The sequence below is a fragment of the Melanotaenia boesemani genome, chromosome 4, assembly GCF_017639745.1.
Source record: "Melanotaenia boesemani isolate fMelBoe1 chromosome 4, fMelBoe1.pri, whole genome shotgun sequence".
Taxonomy (NCBI): domain Eukaryota; kingdom Metazoa; phylum Chordata; class Actinopteri; order Atheriniformes; family Melanotaeniidae; genus Melanotaenia; species Melanotaenia boesemani.
Window position 1 is genome coordinate 22,195,534 of NC_055685.1, and position 19,684 is coordinate 22,215,217.

Genomic DNA, 19,684 nt, shown 5'->3' on the forward strand with positions numbered 1-19,684 from the left:
ACAGATGAGTAAAACCTTATGCGAGAGCTACAAACATATTAGATTCAGCCTTTTAAAAATTCCAGTTGGAAGATAAATCGCAAATCCCTCATTTCCGAGCTTTGAATTCCTTCCTGACAAAATTGATCTGACCTTGGGCTGAACAGACCATCTGGATTTCAAGTACGAACAAAATGTATTTCTCCTTTTTTGCTAACAATGAATGGAAAGGATTTGCAGAGTCCTATAAGAAAGAGACTGAGATGCCTCCAAAAAATATAAACAAATCCCCCCCCACCCCCACCCACCCTTAATTCTGTATTAAATAATTGGAGCTCTGATGATGCTGGGTGTTCCCTGCATTTCTCTGAAAAAAAGAAAAATTCAAGAAAATTTTGAATATGTAAAATATAAACACATTTTAACAGACTTTTAGACCGATTGAGTCCAGACATTACTGTAAAGTGAGATTTAATAGAGTCAATGTAATGGCATGATCTCCCAAGCAGCACAATGACTGCAACCTCAAAAGCAGGCAATTTACAGGACTTCTTACAAAATAAAACTATATTTTTACTTTCATTTAAAAAAAAATCCTTTCAAACTTTTTGCAGTAGAGAAACCATAGTATATCATATGGAGTCCAAAGACATGTTCACATTGTTTCAAGTCTGTCTTCACAGTACTAACATTACCAGAACCAAACATTAAAAACAGGTTGTCTGCAGTATTTCTGTTTTTTTAGGAATTTCCATCTTAGAAGCAATGCACAATTCATTTTTAATATGTATGACAAGGGTTTGAAACAAACTGCAGCTAATATAAGGCTTTAGTACGGTGGCCGGGAAGTGCAAAACAATATTACACCGAGTGATACACATTTACATCCAGTGAAACACTATTACAAAGATAGGTGTTTCACCAAAATCTGTGACCCATCAGACTCTGTGACTGCAGGAAGCCCTCTCCATGCACATCTTAGAAGATAGGCAAAGTTTTGAAAACACTTTCATTGAAGTCTGAGTTCTTTATAATGTAGGTACAGTAAAGTAACAAATTCTGATAGCTATCAGAAATGTGTTTTCAATAAAAGTGTTCAAGACTTTGCTCGTATTTTAAGACAGAAATGTACACTACCAAGTGTTTCACTCAGTGTAATATTGTTTTGCACTTCCCGGCCACCATACTTTAGCAGCCTGAATATTGTCTCCATCCCTTTTTGGAACTTATAATGGTCTTAATAAACAGAAAGCAATACAACATATGTTTATTCACCTTATATGGACTGCTATGAATTTAAGACAGACAAAAAAAAATGTGAACCAAGCTTTTACCATCACTGTCAATTGAGTGATATAGTTTATGCACTCCTAACAGTGTAGTGGTTTTCATCCAGTTAAAACAGATAAAATCACATTCTTTTAGAAAAGTGGCCTAAGCAGAAAAGTTGGAGTAACAAAATGAATTTCAGCAGGTTATTACAACTGACCGCGGGAAAGTCAAGTGGGTGGATATACTGTACAAAAGTACTGGCATAAACAAATGCGGCTACTATGATGCTGACTTGGAGTTACAAGAGTTGTCACGTAAACATGAACACAAAGTTCAGGTACACATTCAAAAGTTGGCTTTTTTTTTCTTTTAAAAGAGCAAAAATGGATAAGGATCAGACCAGGCTGACAATCTGCATTTTGAGAAAATGTCTGAAGTTATAAAGAGCAGAGATGGGACTCAATGGTACTGCAATCAGTCTCAATAATCACACACACATTCATTTCACCATGTACATCACTGGCAGAGCAAGATGTAGAAAGCAGCTCCAATTATTTAAATAACTTGATGTTCACCTCCAGAAAAAGCTCTGAGACAGAAGTTAAGGTGTGAGTTTGACATAGGATGAAGGTATATAACCCTCCTCTCCACTGGCCCTGAGGACTCTCATCCATCCATCCCCTTTATCCTCCTCCATTACACTCAACAACTCTCCCTCTGTAATGGAAATGGTGCCCTCACTGTTGCCTGCAAACAAATACACAAAGGGAAGAGATATATAAAAAAGGCCAAAGGCAGTTTTACATTTGAAGAAGTTCAAGGTTGAACATAAATATACCTTCAAAAGTGTATAGAGCAGTGCATTGGCCAACAGGAGATTCTATGGTGTCAAAATCATCATCAAACTCTGCGTAGATGTTCGGACTCTCGTCAGCTGTTACAACACTAGAGAAACACCATTATAAAAAAGGGGGAAAAAAGTTTTACACATTTCTTTTCTTTATAAAATCAGACATTTAAAGAAAACAACTTCATAACAGAGTCTTGGCTGATTAGAAAATTTCAAGATGCAGCAGCTGGTAAGTTTAACTTAGCCTGGCTGTGTCTAAATATCATCATATTTCCTTTCACTTACTAAGACCTGAGCTTTGGTTTGGCTTGCATTTTACAGTTCTTCTAGCTATTTGGGTTTATGGGTATGCAATCAGTTTAGTCCTTTAACACCACCAGATGGCAGTATAAGTGTCTGTATTTGTGCACAACAGCTTCCAGTCACACAGAATTAAGTATTATTGTAAAGTCCTAGTATGTGGATGCCAGTCATGTGATAGTAAGGCAGTAACCTTTGCTCACCATCTTTTCCTAAGTCCTTACAAATTTCCCATCATATGTCCTTACTTATCACTGAAGTCATGGTGCTTAGGAACAGACTATGAGTTTTTTTTTTTTTTTGGAGTATTCAACTGTACACCCCAAGTTTAGTTTTGAAAAATAAAGTGTGATAACTTATGATCGCACTTCCTTCACAGCTTCACATACAAGCCTTCGACAGCATCAAATGATTCTGCCCAGTGGGACAAATAATATAAAATTAGATTAGCGTACAGTTCTAGGAGCTGAATCACATAATTTAGAGAATTGTACCAGCATAACATTTATAAGTAGATTATCTTTATTTTACTCTTACTTTTAGAGGAGAAACAAAACCTCTTCAAGAACAAGAAGAAAAAGTGCAGCTACTTTCTCTTTAGGCCCTTAGGAATGCTAAGCACCCAGGCTCATCCACGTTTATTGGCAAACCTGGTCTCACAGGTCATAATGGCTCTCCATGAGTACCTTCTACTCTTTATGCTCCACTGCGAAAACCAGCTGCTGTTAGTTTTGTTTTCACAGTCCAGATAAGTGAAAATGATGTAATCTCCCCACCTAACTAAAAGGACTGAAGCCTTTAAATACAGGCCTTACCTATGTTGCATGTTATTGTTTATGGCATTGGAAGATTCCTCTCCTCCTACTGCTTCTGACAGCCATGTCTGTTAAGAACATAAAGTTTAAAACATCATTAAAATCAGCCTAAATGCTTAGCAGTATTGGCAAGTATGTGTACACAACACATGTGTAATAACCTCATATTTGACGAGCTCCCCCCTCAGGCGGCTTATTTTCTGTGCAGTTTCTGAGATCTGGGGCTCCAGACTGGATGGGTCTCCCATTTGTGCATTCTGCTCATACACACCCTTCATCTTCTCCAGTGCGTCACTGAGGTCAAACAGAGAGGGAGAAAATGTTATTGTTTGGGAAATGTGTGCGCTGATTAAGGAAGTTTCTCTCTCGTGTGCTGCTACTGATAAGAACGGGAAGGATAAGAACTGTTTGGAGGTCGAGAGGACACGCTGGATAAACTGTATAGCATTCATGAGGTCAGATACTGATGCTGGTGTACATGGTGTTCCGTGTGTAAAAGATGTATCTAACATCAGGCAGTTATGTTATTTAATTTAATAAATTTCCCTAAAAGTATGACACACACAAAATGAAGCTTTTTCCCATGCACGTTGTTTGCTCTGAAGGCTCTGTGCATAAAGTAATTCAGTTTCAAAACAGTAAAAACTGCTGTGAAATTATCATTTTCAAAATCAATTTGAGTAATTGGCTTTTTGTAACTATGAGCCATTCTAATTCTGTTTTGCAGAGATGGGAGTGATATTGTTGCTGTTTTCACCTTTGGTCTTGCTCTTTTTGCAGCTCTTTGGCAATGTCATCGATCTTCCCCTGCAGCCTTTTTTTCCTTTGCTCCGGAGGAAGGTGAGAGAAATCTTCTGCAGCAGGTAGCTACATAAACATGCATGATGCATAAACAAACAGTTAGTATCCCGAGCATCAGGCATAAAAAGCTTCAATGCTCACCACCAGATGCCCCTCCTCCCCATTTCTCACTCTGTCATTCACATTGCTAATGAAATGTCTACACACACAGACAGGTTCATGCTGCAGATACAGATTATATTACAGATATTAAACTACAGATGAAGATAATAGACAGAGTGAGGAACTGGTAAGAAATGCAATACATCCCATGATACCCCTTACTGTATTTATCCCAGAGGAAATACATTTGTTTTCCATCGATACGATGGTTTGGTTTGGTGCAAACTGAATGATTAACTCAGTCATAACCAAAGATTTGTTCATCTGTGATGTCATACAAATACAATTTTAACTAAGTATAAGTGAATTTATTTAATAAAGTACTTTTCAAAACAATACTACAAAAGAATTTTCAGATAGTGACAAATATTTTTTTTTTAACTTCTTTGTTTTTAGACATGATGAGGTTCTTAAATTTGTTTGTGCTGGACATAAAGAACATTGTCAGTCATTTTCAGCTACCTGGACTAGAATGTGATTAAAAAATGATAACATAGATTATCAACATATTTAAGAGATTCAAGTCTGTATCCTTTATTAAAAACTTTGCTGAATTCTGCTGTAAGCATACATATAAAATGTATTGAAATCACACAGTTGAAGAGAGGGGTGTAAGTTTGCCTCCTTCGAGAAACTCTGAGAAAAAGCACTATAACATCAGAATATCAATGACATGGAAACTATTCCTACAGAGGAAAGCAATTCCAACATTACTGCTGACACAACATATTCTGTGATTATTCGGAGATGAGTGGAGAGCTACATTCCTGTTTTTGTAAAGATATATTACAATTGTATTTTTTTAAAAACATATTTTGACCTTTGAGCATTGTAATCAAAGATCAGTTTATATTTAATTTATATCTTGACATTGAAATTCATATTGAATACAGCAGGATGTCAGAGTTTGGACATAAATACATTTGATTTTGGTCTTAATCTTGAGAATTTCACTCATTTTGTACATCTGTATACCATCACAGAAGAAACACATGAGCTATTTTCAGTTGAGAAAGTGATCACACATCCCAGAATAAAAAAAAAAGAGAACATCCTGTACCATGAGAAAATTGAATCTAATTAGGTTAATTAAAATAGTAACTCCATCCTGATGAATAACTCTGATTTCAATACCAACGTGTGATGACTGACAGCTCTTTAAACAGAAAACAGTGAGAACAAGTGCGTTGGGGTCATCATTGTTTCTGTTTCAATCACAACCACATTTGAAAGAGCAAAATGCTTCAGCCATAAAAAAAAACATCATTTAATGGGTGAGTCATGTAAAAACTACTCTTCTGTAGAGATGTCATAAATAAGAACATCAGCTACAGATACCAAAACATGTCTCTGCCAGGACTTAAATGAGTTTATTTCTGCTGTAAAGTATTGCATTTTAACGTCAGTGTCCACAGACTTAATCTTTTGGAACCAGCTTCTATTGGCCTTTTCAGTAACTACGGCTGTTTTGGCATCTGACTGTTGGCTTCATGTTTTAGCTGTACAGCTAACAGCTTTGTGTCCACAGAGATTTCTGCTGAACATTTAGTGTGGAGTTACTTATTAAATACTATTTCCCCTTGAAAAGAAACCAGCACCAGATTTCATCATCCAAGCACCTTTTATGTCTTTTCTCTAAGTAAATGAGAGGTGTTACCATGTGTTTTTCAGCATGTGATATCTAAACAGAGAGAAATGTAGATCCAGTATGAGACAGTGATACTACAAACACAACACTTGGGAAACATTTATACAATATTATTACAACTTCTACAAATGAACACCAGCTTATGTGTGTGAATAGGACTAGTGAACTATTTACAAAACAAAAATGTGAACACACTACAGGAAGAGGGAGTGAAGCTCAGATCTGCAGCAAAGTTAGCCAACATGGTAGCATCACTCACCAAGCAAGCTCTGTGTATTAAGGTTGAAATCCTGGGTTTGACAGTTTGATTAAACTCCCTCAGACAGAGAGAGAGGGGCGAGTGCTGCAGCTTGATGAGGGGGAAGGAAAGGCTGCCAGGTGGGAAAGGGGATGGGGGAGAGAAAGATGGAGGGTTAAACTGAAGAAGGGAGGGGGGAAAAAAAGCAAAGGGGGAAGAACCCGGGAAGAGGAAGAGGAGCAAAAAGAGGGAGAAAGTGATACTGGTTACAAGAGGAGAAAAAGAAGAAGAGGATTTTGTCATTACGTGGACAGAGTTGCAGAGGCAAGAGGTGTTCTGGGGCAAGTCTGTGCAACAGACTGGAATTAGAATTGGCCCCTGAGGGAAACAGAGTGGTGGGTAAGATATGAGAGGAATGTGTGTTGAGAATTGTGTGTTTGTTACAAAGCATTATTATGAGACAGTGTGACAGCCATTTTGCACTTTGAAATGGGCCAGCAGGAAAGAGATAAGAAGCAAGTCAGGTCCTGTTCTTCATATGGATTTAACTACTGACAATTTGACACAGGACATTTTAAAGCTTTGTTCGGGTTTGAATTTACCAATGTGGTTGTCAGCTCAAACACTCAAACCAGCAAAAAATACAGGTTCTTCAACAGCTAGCAGTAGCAGTAATAACACCTCCAATAATAAAGTTGTTGAATCTGTATTAGGAAAGTCTGGTTCTTGATTATGTAAATAAAACTTGCTCATTTGTTTAATAATGTATAGATGTATATATTAATGTATATGATATAGAATTATCATTCCAAATGACTAATTTTATGAGTCTAACAATTCTCACTAAAAATGTACCTTTGCTAAAAAAAACAAACAAAAAAACAAAAACATAAATAAGTATTAGAATTAGTCCCTTGCTTCAAGAATGAATTTTGCATAATAAAAGTGTGCACTGACATCTAGCGGCAAAATTAGAGATTGTAACCAACTGAATACTTGCCACATTAGCCTTTCCTACACTGACAGCTGAAAAACAAGCCCCTGTCTGGATGTAGTGTTGTTGTGGACTTACAGAAACACAGCAAATTCTGTGAAAGATCTGTGTTATCTACATATATTAAAGGAAATTAAATTTATCTATACATTTTTAATACATATTATGTATTAAAATACATATTACCCATTTTTATTTTACTTATGATGATGTATACGCAGCAATTCTAATTTTACATTATCAAACGCTAAACAAAACATAAGTAATAATTATATTGCATTCAAATAATCAGTTCCATGCAAATTTCCATGCAAATACAAAGAGAGGCAAATAGAGTGTGCCAAGCATGCAGCCTCACCTTGTGTCCTTTGGGCTTGAAAAGCCAGCGCTTGGTCCGCCCTTTTGGTGGGTTGAGGCTGGAGTCTGAGGTTGCTGGTTTGATTCCTTGGGTGTAGTCTTCAAACTCCACATCTCCAGGGCGTTCAAAGCCAGATTTGTGTTGCTCTATTAAAAGTTTTGAATCCTTCAGGGAAACACAAGTGGACATATTCTTTAATAAATCAACAATAATTTGCCTTGTTGAACATGCATTGTTTGTTGTTGATGACATTTTCCACTATATTTGGTTGCAATTTAGTGCCTGCAATAATTGTTTGTTGTCCTTCTAACTATGCCTTTAATGTTATTTGCACTGATGGAAAAGAATGCATTTGCATGTACAAACAATAACTAAAAGAACTATGTTCCACCCTTAAAATTGCTGTGTTTGGCCAACGGCTCACTAGTATATTTTCACTTTGGCCCTTAGAGGCAAACAGTTTGGGCACCCCTGTTTTAGAGGTAACCATGCTTTAAAACACCTGAATGAAATCAATGGCTTGTTAACAGGCTTGCAAATAACTTGATGAGGAAGTTCATTAATCTGAATCAGGTGTGTTGGGGTCGGTAGGATCACGTCTAAGACACGGAGGGCAGTGGGTCATGAGGACCTGGATTGAAAAACACTGCTTTAACTCTGCATTTAATAAGCAAACTTTAATGGATCTGTCAAAGGGTGCAAGGGTTCACTGGGCAGTTTTACATGGCTGTACAATCTGTAACTGCTGTACACCTTACTGTTTTTACAATAAAGATGTACATTATTCCTTGTGATTACTCACTGTTATCTGTTTTTTTTATGTACTGGCATTTTGTTATTTCCAAGTCAAAGCACAGAACAGGAACTAGTTTGACTCTGCTGACTGTGTACATGTAGGAGTGATTCGTCCCCCACCCACATAATCCTGACGTGTGAATCTAATTCTGGGTTTACATCATAAGACTATGATTTGACAATGACTGTGAATCACTATTTACAAGACTACAACTAGATTGTTTTAGAATTTTTTATGATATTTTGCACAGCTGATATCAAACAGGGTTGATCTGCCCACAGCAAAGCAAACAAAGGGAGAGTTTCCCTCCAGGATCAGTAAGGAATTACACATCATTACACATCATTATTAGGTGTGCCTTTGCATCTTCAACTCTAACTCATCGGAATCTGGAGGGATGAATGAGTTTTCTATTCTTCTCTCATTTGTTAGATCATTATACTGTAACACATAAATGATCCACATCAGACATTTACTTCTTAATAACCATCCGCTCCTCTTTCTGGATGGTCCACAAATAACGTTTCATCACCAGTTCTTGTTCGTATTATTTATTCATTTATTTTTTTGTCCGTTTTTGTCAATGTTCTGACAGTCAGGATTCTTGTTTCTGCTTTTGTCAGACCACATCTATTGGTTGTTGATTGTGTTACGCCACTACAACATGTGATAATATCAAACACCTTTGATATTGTTGCAGACGAAGACTAGGGAAGGACTGACATGAAACAGTGCAGATTACCACCTTAAACCTAACGATTGAGATGATGAGAGCGTGCTGAGACTCCTAAGATTTACTGAAGACTTCCATTTTTAGTCTGCGGCTGTGAAAATCATTTGGTGTAAGCCCAGCATAACTAAAATGATTTGAAACTAAAGTTCTCAAAATTGGACTAACACTATCACATGTATAATTAAAGCCCAGTTTTGGTCTGACAAACACAATAATGTATTTTTTGTGCTCAGTGTGCGATCGCACTAGACAATGTCACATGTTGAAAGTGGACATCATCTAGCAAGCTAGAGAAGTCTATAAAAGGAAAATAAGACAAAACACCTTATTGGAAGAAGCTGTTGCTAACAAACTTTCGGGACAAGCAAAACAAAGTATAAAACAAATGTTGGACTAGATTATTACATCTATTCACTTGTACGCAAATTGTATATTTCATAATTCTACTGAGCAGATGTACATAGTAGAAGTTCAAGAGTTATTAATACCCTGAGGTTCATGAACAGTTTTGCAATGTGTGGTGTGTAATTATAATATTTCAGATTTTCTGAATTTGGATCCTAAACAAAATCTGCCTTCAGAGGTGTACTGGATACAACAATGAAAAGAAGTAATAGATTGTCAAAATGTCATCAGACACTTGCCTGTTTGTAATCGATTTTTGCCCCTGCTGCAGAGATTCCCTCGAGACACTTGGAAATGATGGGTAACACCTTCTTCTCGATGTCTGAAAACTGGGTGTAGCCCTCTGCCAGCCTCCGGATTCTCCGCTCATCCATGTCCTGCAGTTTCTGTTTAGCACACGCATACAGCAGCCTCCATTAAATCCCAGATTATAGTTACAATGGCAGTGTCTCCATACTGCACATTCACATTATAAACACAGAGAAGAAGGACATCATAAGAGGGCTTTTATAGGAATTTGTCACATTAGCAGGCACTGATTGCGAGTTCTGCCCACATGTAGTACCATATGACTTTGCATTTTTAAGAGGCTCTTTGTCTTACATTGAAAATTTGTGGAATTTCAGAATAGTAGAAGTTGTTCTGTTCCTTGTTGTATTTCTGGAGTTCTGCTGCATAGTCGTTCCTGCACTCCTCCGCTGTGTGTGTGCGGGCATGGGCATGCTGCTTGGCCTTCAGAGCAAAAAACACAAGGAATGTCAGAAAAAATAAGAGAAAGATTAAAAAAATTTCCATAAAGAGGATGATGATGCAAACCCCAGTAGGAGAGAGGATAGAGGAATACATGTAAAGGTAAAGAATACAAGGAGGTGAGAGGAAGACAGGCAAATAAAAGTCAAGGATTTTTTGGTCTGAAAACATCTTAAGAACCAAAACAAAAATAAAATAAAATAAAATAAAATAAAATAAAATAAAATAAAATAAAAAGGTAATTTATGCAAACATGAGACAGTGTTTACTTTGTCGACATCTGGTTTGCTGGGATTAGGGTCGTTCTCCGTTTTCTCTACTTGTTGTGCGGCTTTCTCAGCCTCAGCCGACTCCTTGGCAAAGCGCTTTTTTTTCTGCAGTCATTAAGACATAAACTTTATTAGATTTAAGGTTTAGAGGGATCAAATAATCAAATATCACAGAATTATTTCCTACTGAAAATGACTAAAAAGGAAAGGAACTTAAGATCAAAATGAACATTGTTGGTCATTGGCATGGGTTCAGAGTTACAGCCATACATACACCAAAGCTTCCTTCCAGCAGCTACTGCATTTAAATACTAACATTTACAAAGTTTATATACAAAATAATATTCATTCTGTTTCAGTGTTTTACTTCACCTGACTTTAAAAGAAGTTGCTATTTTTTACATTTTATCTAGCCATGTAGATAGACTTTGTATGATATTCCTCAACTTTGATATTTCTGTCTCAGATTCTGTTCACATAAATACAACAAGACTGGCTCATTAAAATATCATTGTTCCACTTTACAACATGAGACATGAACAATATCACCCACAATAAACAGCCTTATTAAAGATTACGGTATCTTATCTTCAAAAGCAATACAAATTTGAAGCTCAAGTTTGCTAAAAATCTGTTTGTTTTAACCTTTCTTCATCACAAAACCTGTTTTTGTTGTTTGTTTTTTAAGCGATTCTGTGGAATTTTTTGGGAAAACTACTGCGGCTCTTCAGGTAACAGCTTATTTTAAACTAATTATTGTATTATTAATTAGGTATCCTCTAATAATTACTTTTAATTTATTAAAGTTACACAGTGGACAACTTGTATGGAGCTATTTTTTAATGAAGGATATTCTATTTTTGTATATGTTGTGTACTCAGTTGGTTTCTTTAGGATATATGATTCTCTTTTCAAAATAAGTTTAAGAAAATTTTAAACACATTAATAAATAGGTTCATAACAAAAGTCAATTGGGTGGTTTTACTTTTGAACATTTAAATCTCAAGACAAAGTAACTCCTGCCAGGAAAATCTTCTGCTTGATGAGATACCACATGAGATAATTTGAATAATCTGACATAGATTTTTGTAAACATGCTACTCACATTTTCTAGGTGTTTAAAACAGCTCTCTAGATTCTGCTGGGCCTTCTTTGCTTCAGACAGATGCTGGGAAGGAAAAGGGTAGAGTAAATATGCTGCAGTGATCTAAAAGTGCAATCTGTCAAACATCCTCATTCCTCCCTCCCTGTCTTACTGTTTTGCGCTCCTGTTTAAGGTCCTGGAGGTACTTAGTGAGTTCCACAAAAATGTTGGTCATCATGTTTTCTGCAATGAGCTCCCGTTGCCCAGCGTAATCATTCAGCTCGTTCAGGATCTCATGGAATGATGCATGGTTGCTAAATCTGAAAAAGGAGGAAAAAATTATTAAGAATAAATAAACTATGGCTTTTTTTCTACTCTCCTTGCATTTAGGCAGTTTTTAGTACTGCATAAATCATCACTGTCAGTCTAAACTCATCGCTTGTTTCTAATCATCAAATCTATTTGTCTTGAAAGCTGTAGATTCTAAAATAAGAAAAAAGGCATAAAAGCAGCTGTCTGATTAATTTATCTTATTTATCTTTCCATTTCAATTGCATTTTAATCGTGACGCCAACCTACAGAAAGAAAATAAGTCTAGCATGCAATATATCAGAGTTACCAGCTGTCACGTTTTTGGTGGCAGACACCCACTTACTGTCTCTCACCATCTCCTGCTGCCAAAACAAATCTCACGCCAATAAAAGGAAGCTTCCAAGCCACTGTAAGAGTAACAGCTAAATGCGTCAAACAGGCTCTTTTCTGTAGGGTTGCTTTTCCTAATGCATTCAGAACAGAACAGTACTGTTCCATATTGCAGTGTGTGCTGAAGACATTTCTGGAACAGGTTAGATTAATGAAACTCACAAATGATTAATAAAATCTGGCTTTTGGGAGGAAAAAATAAACATGTTGATTTGTTTGTATCTCACAGCTGTTGTTACAGCTGATTAAGGTTACACTGGAGCTGCACGCAGGATCCATCAGTTACACAATTTACTGCACACTGCAGATATTTCTGAAAATTAGGGCTAAATTACACTGTACATTTCATCTAAGACACGTGAGCTGTCACACTTATTCACAGTTAATGCATTACTTGCTCCGTAGCCATGTATAGGCTTCAAAATGTATGTGTTTTAGAAATCAAATTATGATACAATAACAAATAATCTGTGAATTAATTGGAGGAAAAAACAAAACAAAAAACAACTGTGACATTACCCATTTCACTCCAACTAAAGGTGTAAAGTTGGTAACCCTATTTATTCCTTAAGTCCATGACTTCTGTAGAAAAACAAGGCTGAACTTTAACCACACTTCTATTTAATTTTATGTGGACACACACATTTTTAAAATTCATTTACAGGAGAACCATACAAAAGGAAAAGTCACCTGACATTTTAGTGTTAATTTTATGTGGCTACAGCAAACCATATCTGTGAGCAATGACTAGGTCATTGTAGCAGAAAAAAATCCCCAGCTGTCTCTTAGTTGTTTCAAATTTAATGAATTTATCATTTTAACTTGATTAGTGTGGCATACAAGAGGAGAAAGCTTTAGATTTTAATGTATTTTCTCACTTGCAGTCCTGCTCATCTTTGTTTCCTCGCTTGGCATACTTCTTCGTCAGACTCCTAGAAGTCAATGTAAAAATAGTAGTGTGAATATCACAAGCCTACATAAAAGCAATCAGCACATGCAGAAAGAAAACAGAGCACACCTGAGTTGCTTGGCATAGTTCTGCTCTATCTCTGTCCGCTCCTTTACAAACTTTATGTAACGGTCCACCAGGTCAAGGCCAGACTGTGTGTGCTTGTCAATGACATCACACTGGTCCTGAGAGAGAAACAGCACAGAGCAACATACATCTTAACATACACCTGAAAAACTCAAGGTGGTGTAGCATACAGATAGCCCATTGCAATCTGAAGCAAATTTCCTTCAGACATATTTTGTTTTAAATAAAATTTTTAAAAAAGCTTTGACTTCACTACTTCATGCATCGTTTTCATAAAAATTTTTTCATAAAAAATTATCCAATCACTTAAATAGATCCAGTGCTGTGATAAATAACAAAACTCAATTTTCCCAAGTATAAAAGATTTCTTTCATTTTTTGTCTTGTGTGGAAGTAAAATTGTTTCTGAATTCTGCTTTTTGAAAAAAAAAAATTAATTTAATTTTGGTCACCTGACCCTGAAATCTATGGCCTCAATCCTCTGTATATATCATGCTTTTCTGAAAGTTTCTCCAATTATCCTCCCGTTTCCTATGGCTTAATTCCTGATATTGTAAAACATAGTTCTGACTCTTTATCCTTCTAGGAATTTCCAGAAAAAAAAAAGCTGGATATGAGAATTTAAATGTCCACACCAGACAGGCCAGAAGTTACCCTGCCAACTCCCTAATGGCCCTGAACATCTCTGAATGAGCACGTATGTGAATACAGCAGGTGATTTTTGTGATAAAACACGCTAAATGAGCCTGCATGCTGATCGCCATTAAGGCTTTATGCTCATCTGCTGGTCTGTATTGCTTTTCACCCATTAGATATTCCAGAAAAGCCACGTGTAATTTAAATCTCGTCTTAAAAAGTTAACAGAGTCAAAAAAGGTACCAGCCTTGTCCGGCCTTCTTGATGTGTTATCTACACAGTATACTTTTACATCCTATCCTGCTTCCTGGATGCTCCTCCAAGAAAATATTCCAGAGAATTTCCACTTGTGAGAAGAAGTTTCTGCTGTTAATTAGATTTATGACTGGTCAAAATTTAAACCTGAGGTCCTGGACTTTCTCTGGTGTTCACGCTGTTATTGAGTGACTGTCAGAGATGTGAAGACTATAGCAAAAAGTTACAACAAAGACAGTTATTCAGAGTAAACTGCATTTAGAAAATGTCAGAAAATGAATGAAAGAATTGCACCTGTACCATTTACTGTCTTAGCTTTCTTGCTTGAAATGTTGCATAAATACTTAATTATTAAAACATATACATTTTTATTGATGGATACAAATTATACTTGTATAAGATATCTCTTGGTTCAGTCTTGCTCTTTTTTTTAATGAGAGCTGCAATCATTATTTTTTCTTCAGTCAATTCTGAACTTGTTTTCAGAATCTAGGCAAATAGACAAAAATGTCACAAGTTCCCTGAGGCCAAAACAACTTCTTGAAATGTCATGTTTGCTTAGTCAATTATCAAAACATCCATTCAATTATCTTTAAGAAAATAGACAGAAAATAATGAAGTGATCACAGGTCTGGAAGTCAAATGAGAAATTTTTACCAACCTGCTTAAAAGAAAAGAACCAGGTAACAGAAATTGATTTGTTATTATTACAAAAAGGTTCATTTTCTGTAAAATAATTAGACTGTCAGTTTACCACAAACACATACACAAGTACAGAGGTGAAGTAAAGAAAGAAAGAAAGAAAGAAACAAAAAAAGCCTGCAGTACTCTTCATTTAGCATTCCTCTCTCTCCTTTTACACACATACAGAAACCTGTTGGACAGGTTAACATTTGTTCTCCCTTTCCCCACAGGCTTTTGTCTACTGTATAATGGCCCAGAGTAAAAAGCTCTCTGAAGACAAATGTGACCATAAAACTACACAATTTGTATACATGGAGACTGAATGCACACAGCCTCAGAGTGGTTTCCTTTTGTTCAACACAAAAGATCTAAATTTGGTTGTTCATGTGTGTGTAAGTGTGCACGTATGCATGGAGGCTCCAAGGTGTTGTGGAGCTGAAAGCACAGATACTGAGTCCTCAGAGGAAAAAGAATCTAAAAAGAGATCATGCAGTAACACAGTTAATAATGTCCTGGATATGGGAAAGTCAGGAGGAGACAGCAAAGGAGGAAGGCACAGGATTAGAAAACACAAGAGGGCAATGGTGTGACATAGATTGTTTGTACCAGGAAGGAAAACAATCAGGGAAATCAGTTAGCTACAGAACAAACTGCAAGGCTGGTGTTGATGGAAAGATAGCAGTGAAAAATCTTTGAGATACATTATTTATGTACATCTCACGTCTGTTGTAGTATCCCATTACTTAAGAGTAAAACATATACACGTTTGTGTGAGAGGAGGAAATGCTGATAGCTAAACTGACGGCATTCAGGAATGAGATAGTCATTCAGCTTAGTGTGCCTCCACCCTGTGACTGACGGTCCCAGGGGCCTCTCCAAACCCTGGAACCAGTCAGACTAGTCCCACCCCGTGTTATGACGAAAAAACAAAAGGAGGAGAAGCATTTTCTGATCTCAGCTGATGTGGGATCAGACTCTAGATCATCAACAACAGGACTGACTGCCCCAGCTAGTTGTAAATCAGTTTCTTAGTTACTATTAGCTCTTATATAAGTAGTAATTTACTAAAGTGGGTGCAACCAGTCTAGTTTAAAGAGTCCCTGCAGACACGGTTTAAGAAATACTAAATATTTTTCTAAATAAGTGTCTGATTAAGCTTTTCTTCTACCAGAAAGTAAAAAGACAGCAAACTTAATTAAAAAAACACTACTAGAAGTAATAAGTCTCCACTTTCAGCTTCAATGTTTTACCTATATAGCTTTTTTCTTGACCAGGAATGGCAAGGAAAGTAGGTTGATGTCACAATCCTATCCTTTTAATGAGAAGCAGTGAGGCTTTCACCACCACTTAATGTAAATACAGTACCAATAAGAAGGAAAGCGGCTGCAACTAAGGAAGCAAATATCAGATTTTTATACAAGATCCTTTAAACACACATCACTTCATCAATAACAGAGTTTGATGGCCCGCTCTGATTATCAGGTTGCACCTATACAAGCTATCAAAACATGCTAAATTAAATTGATCATATGCTATTTAGTACATGTATGCGTGTGGCATTACCCACTGGTTTGTGAGCAATCCAGCATCTAGCTGATGTTGTCTTAGGTTTTTGGAGGCAGAGGTGATGTGCAAGGGATAGGTGTGACTAAGATTTGAGGACACAGCCAAAAGAAAAGAGACCCAGACAACTAGCCATTAGAAGCTCCCATTAGGCTCTGCAATAAAAATACAGATCAGTAGGTCCTACTGAACTATAAAATGACCTTCATAAGCTCTCAACTTTTTCAAGTGCAACTTGCTGCTTGTATAGCTCACCAAGTGTACTGTATGTGGTATCTGAAGTTAATGTGTGTATGAAAAGTTACTTGCCAGTCTGATGCAAGTGAAATTCAGAAGTACTAACCATTCTGAGTAATCCCTCTGAAAGCTGGAGATGGGATCTGACAACTAAGTCCTGTGATGTAATTTAATTATTAATCTTTAATGTCTCTCTTGATTTACCCTCCTCTCTTTGCTTTTTTATGTAGAGTTAAGTTGAAGTCGTTCCTCACTTTGTTCAGACACCACAACAACAAAAACACACAAAATACAGGTGATTTAGCAGGTGATCAGATTTTGAGACAGTAACTACTGAACTTTCTTAGCATCCATCTTGCTTCTGATGTCATGTTCTCTTTACCTTTCCTCGCTATATTGGTTTAATCAGCAGATCTTACATTTAGTGAAGCAATTAAATTTTTCTGGGAAAGAGCTATCTTAATCTGTACTCCACCAGATTAAATTGCCTTTTAACGGGTATGAATATGAAGAAGCTGGTTTAAAAAAGAGAGAAGCATAAACAACTACTTGCAAACACTAAAAATTATTTGATTGTTTCTCGTCATTCTATACCATACATCTCAAACTCAGATGTTGTATGCAGATATAAACTAAACCAAATTAATTAAATTTACAAGCACAACAAGCCTTGCAGCTGAGATTAAACATAATGTTTGCCAACCTAAACTGTAACGTTTGGAAGATCTTCCAGTTTCCAAAACTTCGGTGACGTCCCACTTATATAGCTGATTACTTACTTCTACAACAGAACCATAGATGTTTCCAAGGAAAGAAGATGTAAATAAAGTTTTGATGCAGTAACTTGTTTCAGCAAATGACACTTTTAGAATGAGCAGCTAAATTTTTAAAATCTTAAAGATTATAGAAAGGTAGAAACTTTGCACTTAAATGGCTTGTTCCTCCAAATGCTTATTCAACAGAAAAACTGAAAATATAAGTCAATTATTTCAAACTATGAAAGGAAAAGAAGCATACTTTAACTAATGAAGAAACTTTTACATTTTTAACTGATTTTATTGCTTATTTAACACAACAGGAAGCTGGAATCAGCTGATATTGCTTAAAAAATTATTCCATCATGTTGCTGTAAAAGAGGAAAAGATGACTTCAAAACTATTTTCACACAGTTTTATTAATTTACCATCTAATGCTTTATAGAAGTATAATGATGCATTTTTTCTTTCATTTTCAGTCGGCCCTGTTTCAATCTTTTAAGTGCAGCAATCTAACGCTCTTGACTGAATTTTGTTTTGGTTTTTCCAACATGCAAATCTTTAAAAAGCCAAAGTTTGTGGTACTATCAACACAACTCAATAACCGCACACAATCTGTTCTTAAACATCCATATCAGGTTTTAAGGATTTTTTTATTCATTTATAGCTAGTAGAATAACCAATCTCAGTTAAGAAATCTTGTTTGACTTAAGATATGCTGCACTGTGTGTAACAAGTATTCCCCTGTATGAAATCGCCTAAGAGCTGATTGTGATGGGTGTAGAGCTTAAACAATTCTTTTCTTCATAGCTGACTGACAGAACTGAGAAGGAACTATGTTGGTATGCTTGCATTTATCTAACTGCAACTTCTTGAATAGGAGGACTTCCTGACTTTCTGCCTCACACATAGTTCTTCTGAATATAGCACAGTCGATCAGACAAAACAAGAAGATAAAAAGTGAAGAAAATAGTTTGGGATTATGAGAATTGTGGGGATATTTTCTGAACAGTAAAGACTGCGAACCTTTGCCCTCGAGTCCACAGAGATGCAGGTGTCGGTGAGTGACGTTGAGTCTCTCATGACTCAAACAATCACATCTGAGACAGTCAAGCAACACAACGTATACTTTGACCAATTTACCAGTCGGCCAGAAGCCTCAAAGCTTCCTGAGAAGTGTTGTCACTAAGCAAACTTTAGAGGAGGAAAAGTGGGCTGAAGTCCACCTTAAGCCCAGGGTACAAATAAGCGTACACTTCCTTTCTGTGACTGAAAGCTCGCGGCTTCTCTCCTGTATGAGGTATGCAGGGGTTGCGAAATCCTCTGGCTGCGGACTATACAGAAAGACTTACAGTACACATAAGATAAACAACCCTAAAAAACCAGAGGAGAAAAACAGCCGGGGAGCAAATACTTTGTGTTTTGTAGGCATTTCATGCATAAAGGCTTATTCCAGAAGGCTATCTGAGTCAGCTGTCAACTTACCCAAAGATCTGTTCCCCAGTCCATGTCTGCGGAAGATGCCCCCCTCCCAAAAAATAAATAAAATTTAAAAGAAACCTGACTCAAAGCACGAGTGTACAGGTAAAGAAACAACCAAACCCCTGACGGAGCAAGTATTCCTCAAAAGTTGGAGGTTTGAAAACGGAGAAGGCGAAGGAAATGTTAGGAGGAAGTCTACGCCTTCTTCTCCTTGGCTGTCCTTTTTCTTTCACCCAGCGAGGGAGAGAAAAAAATGCTCTGGCGCTGTTTTCCTGAAACAACTTCGCGTCCTATAAAGACAGAGGAAGAGGGGGCGTCTGTAAACCAGCTGCGTTTGTGTTTGTTTTATCTTTAAGACTGGGGTTATTTCCATAATAAACCAGCACAAGACAGAATCTTTTGTATAAACACATTGTCCGGCAGTAAAGCTCAAACTATTTCAGTTATTACATCTCACCTGCGAGAATCAACCAAAATTAATCATTAACTCTATTGCACATAACAGCAGTAATAAATTGGGTACTTTCTGTATCCATGTGGGTTCCAGTGGAAACATCACACAACACTAATACTGTGTTTGATGTATGGAAGCAAAAGAGGGAGATGTATTAAGATGAGACTATTGGTCTAAAAAGAAACTAATTTGTCTTGTCTTAAATCTTATATACACCCCCATGATAAATAAACTGGTTAAGAATGGAAAGGGCACATAAAAGTGTATATGTTGGGATTGCTTAACTTTTACCACTTTTAATGACTTCATTCCCACAACACTTCAAAAACATTCTGGCATTGGGGATACTGACAAATAAAGATTTTCAAATGTTATTTTGCAACATTCCTCCTACAAACATGCATTAAGATGAGCAACAGGACTGTTC

The 19,684-nt window shown here is 36.6% G+C and overlaps 1 protein-coding gene across 2 annotated transcripts; it reads right to left on the reverse strand.

The window, feature by feature from the left end:
* Positions 1 to 433: 433 nt before the first annotated feature.
* trip10b (thyroid hormone receptor interactor 10b) lies at positions 434 to 19,047 on the reverse strand. 2 transcript variants are annotated; one of them, XM_041983506.1, is made up of 15 exons: positions 18,807 to 19,047; positions 13,175 to 13,290; positions 13,035 to 13,088; positions 11,627 to 11,774; positions 11,476 to 11,538; positions 10,371 to 10,475; positions 9,955 to 10,083; positions 9,591 to 9,737; positions 7,418 to 7,582; positions 5,837 to 5,860; positions 3,974 to 4,083; positions 3,378 to 3,510; positions 3,217 to 3,284; positions 2,090 to 2,196; positions 434 to 1,998 (listed from the first exon to the last, which is right to left on the reverse strand). In XM_041983506.1, exons 1-15 carry the CDS (start codon positions 18,828 to 18,830, stop codon positions 1,853 to 1,855), a joined length of 1,539 nt encoding a protein of 512 aa, XP_041839440.1. In that variant the 5' UTR covers positions 18,831 to 19,047; the 3' UTR covers positions 434 to 1,852. The 2 variants fall into 2 exon arrangements, with proteins under 2 accessions (XP_041839440.1, XP_041839441.1); XM_041983507.1 differs by lacking the exon at positions 5,837 to 5,860 and having other exon boundaries at positions 18,807 to 19,046.
* Between the last annotated feature and the right edge of the window lie 637 nt (positions 19,048 to 19,684).

Coding starts and splice junctions, on each gene's coding strand:
- trip10b (XM_041983506.1), bottom strand. CDS start 18,830: ATGGACTGGGGAACAGATCTTTGG. Junction 5,861..7,417: donor TCAAGCCCAAAGGACACAAG/GTGAGGCTGCAT, acceptor CTCTCTGTTTAG/ATATCACATGCTGAAAAACA. Junction 1,999..2,089: donor TGCTCTATACACTTTTGAAG/GTATATTTATGT, acceptor ATTTGTTTGCAG/GCAACAGTGAGGGCACCATT.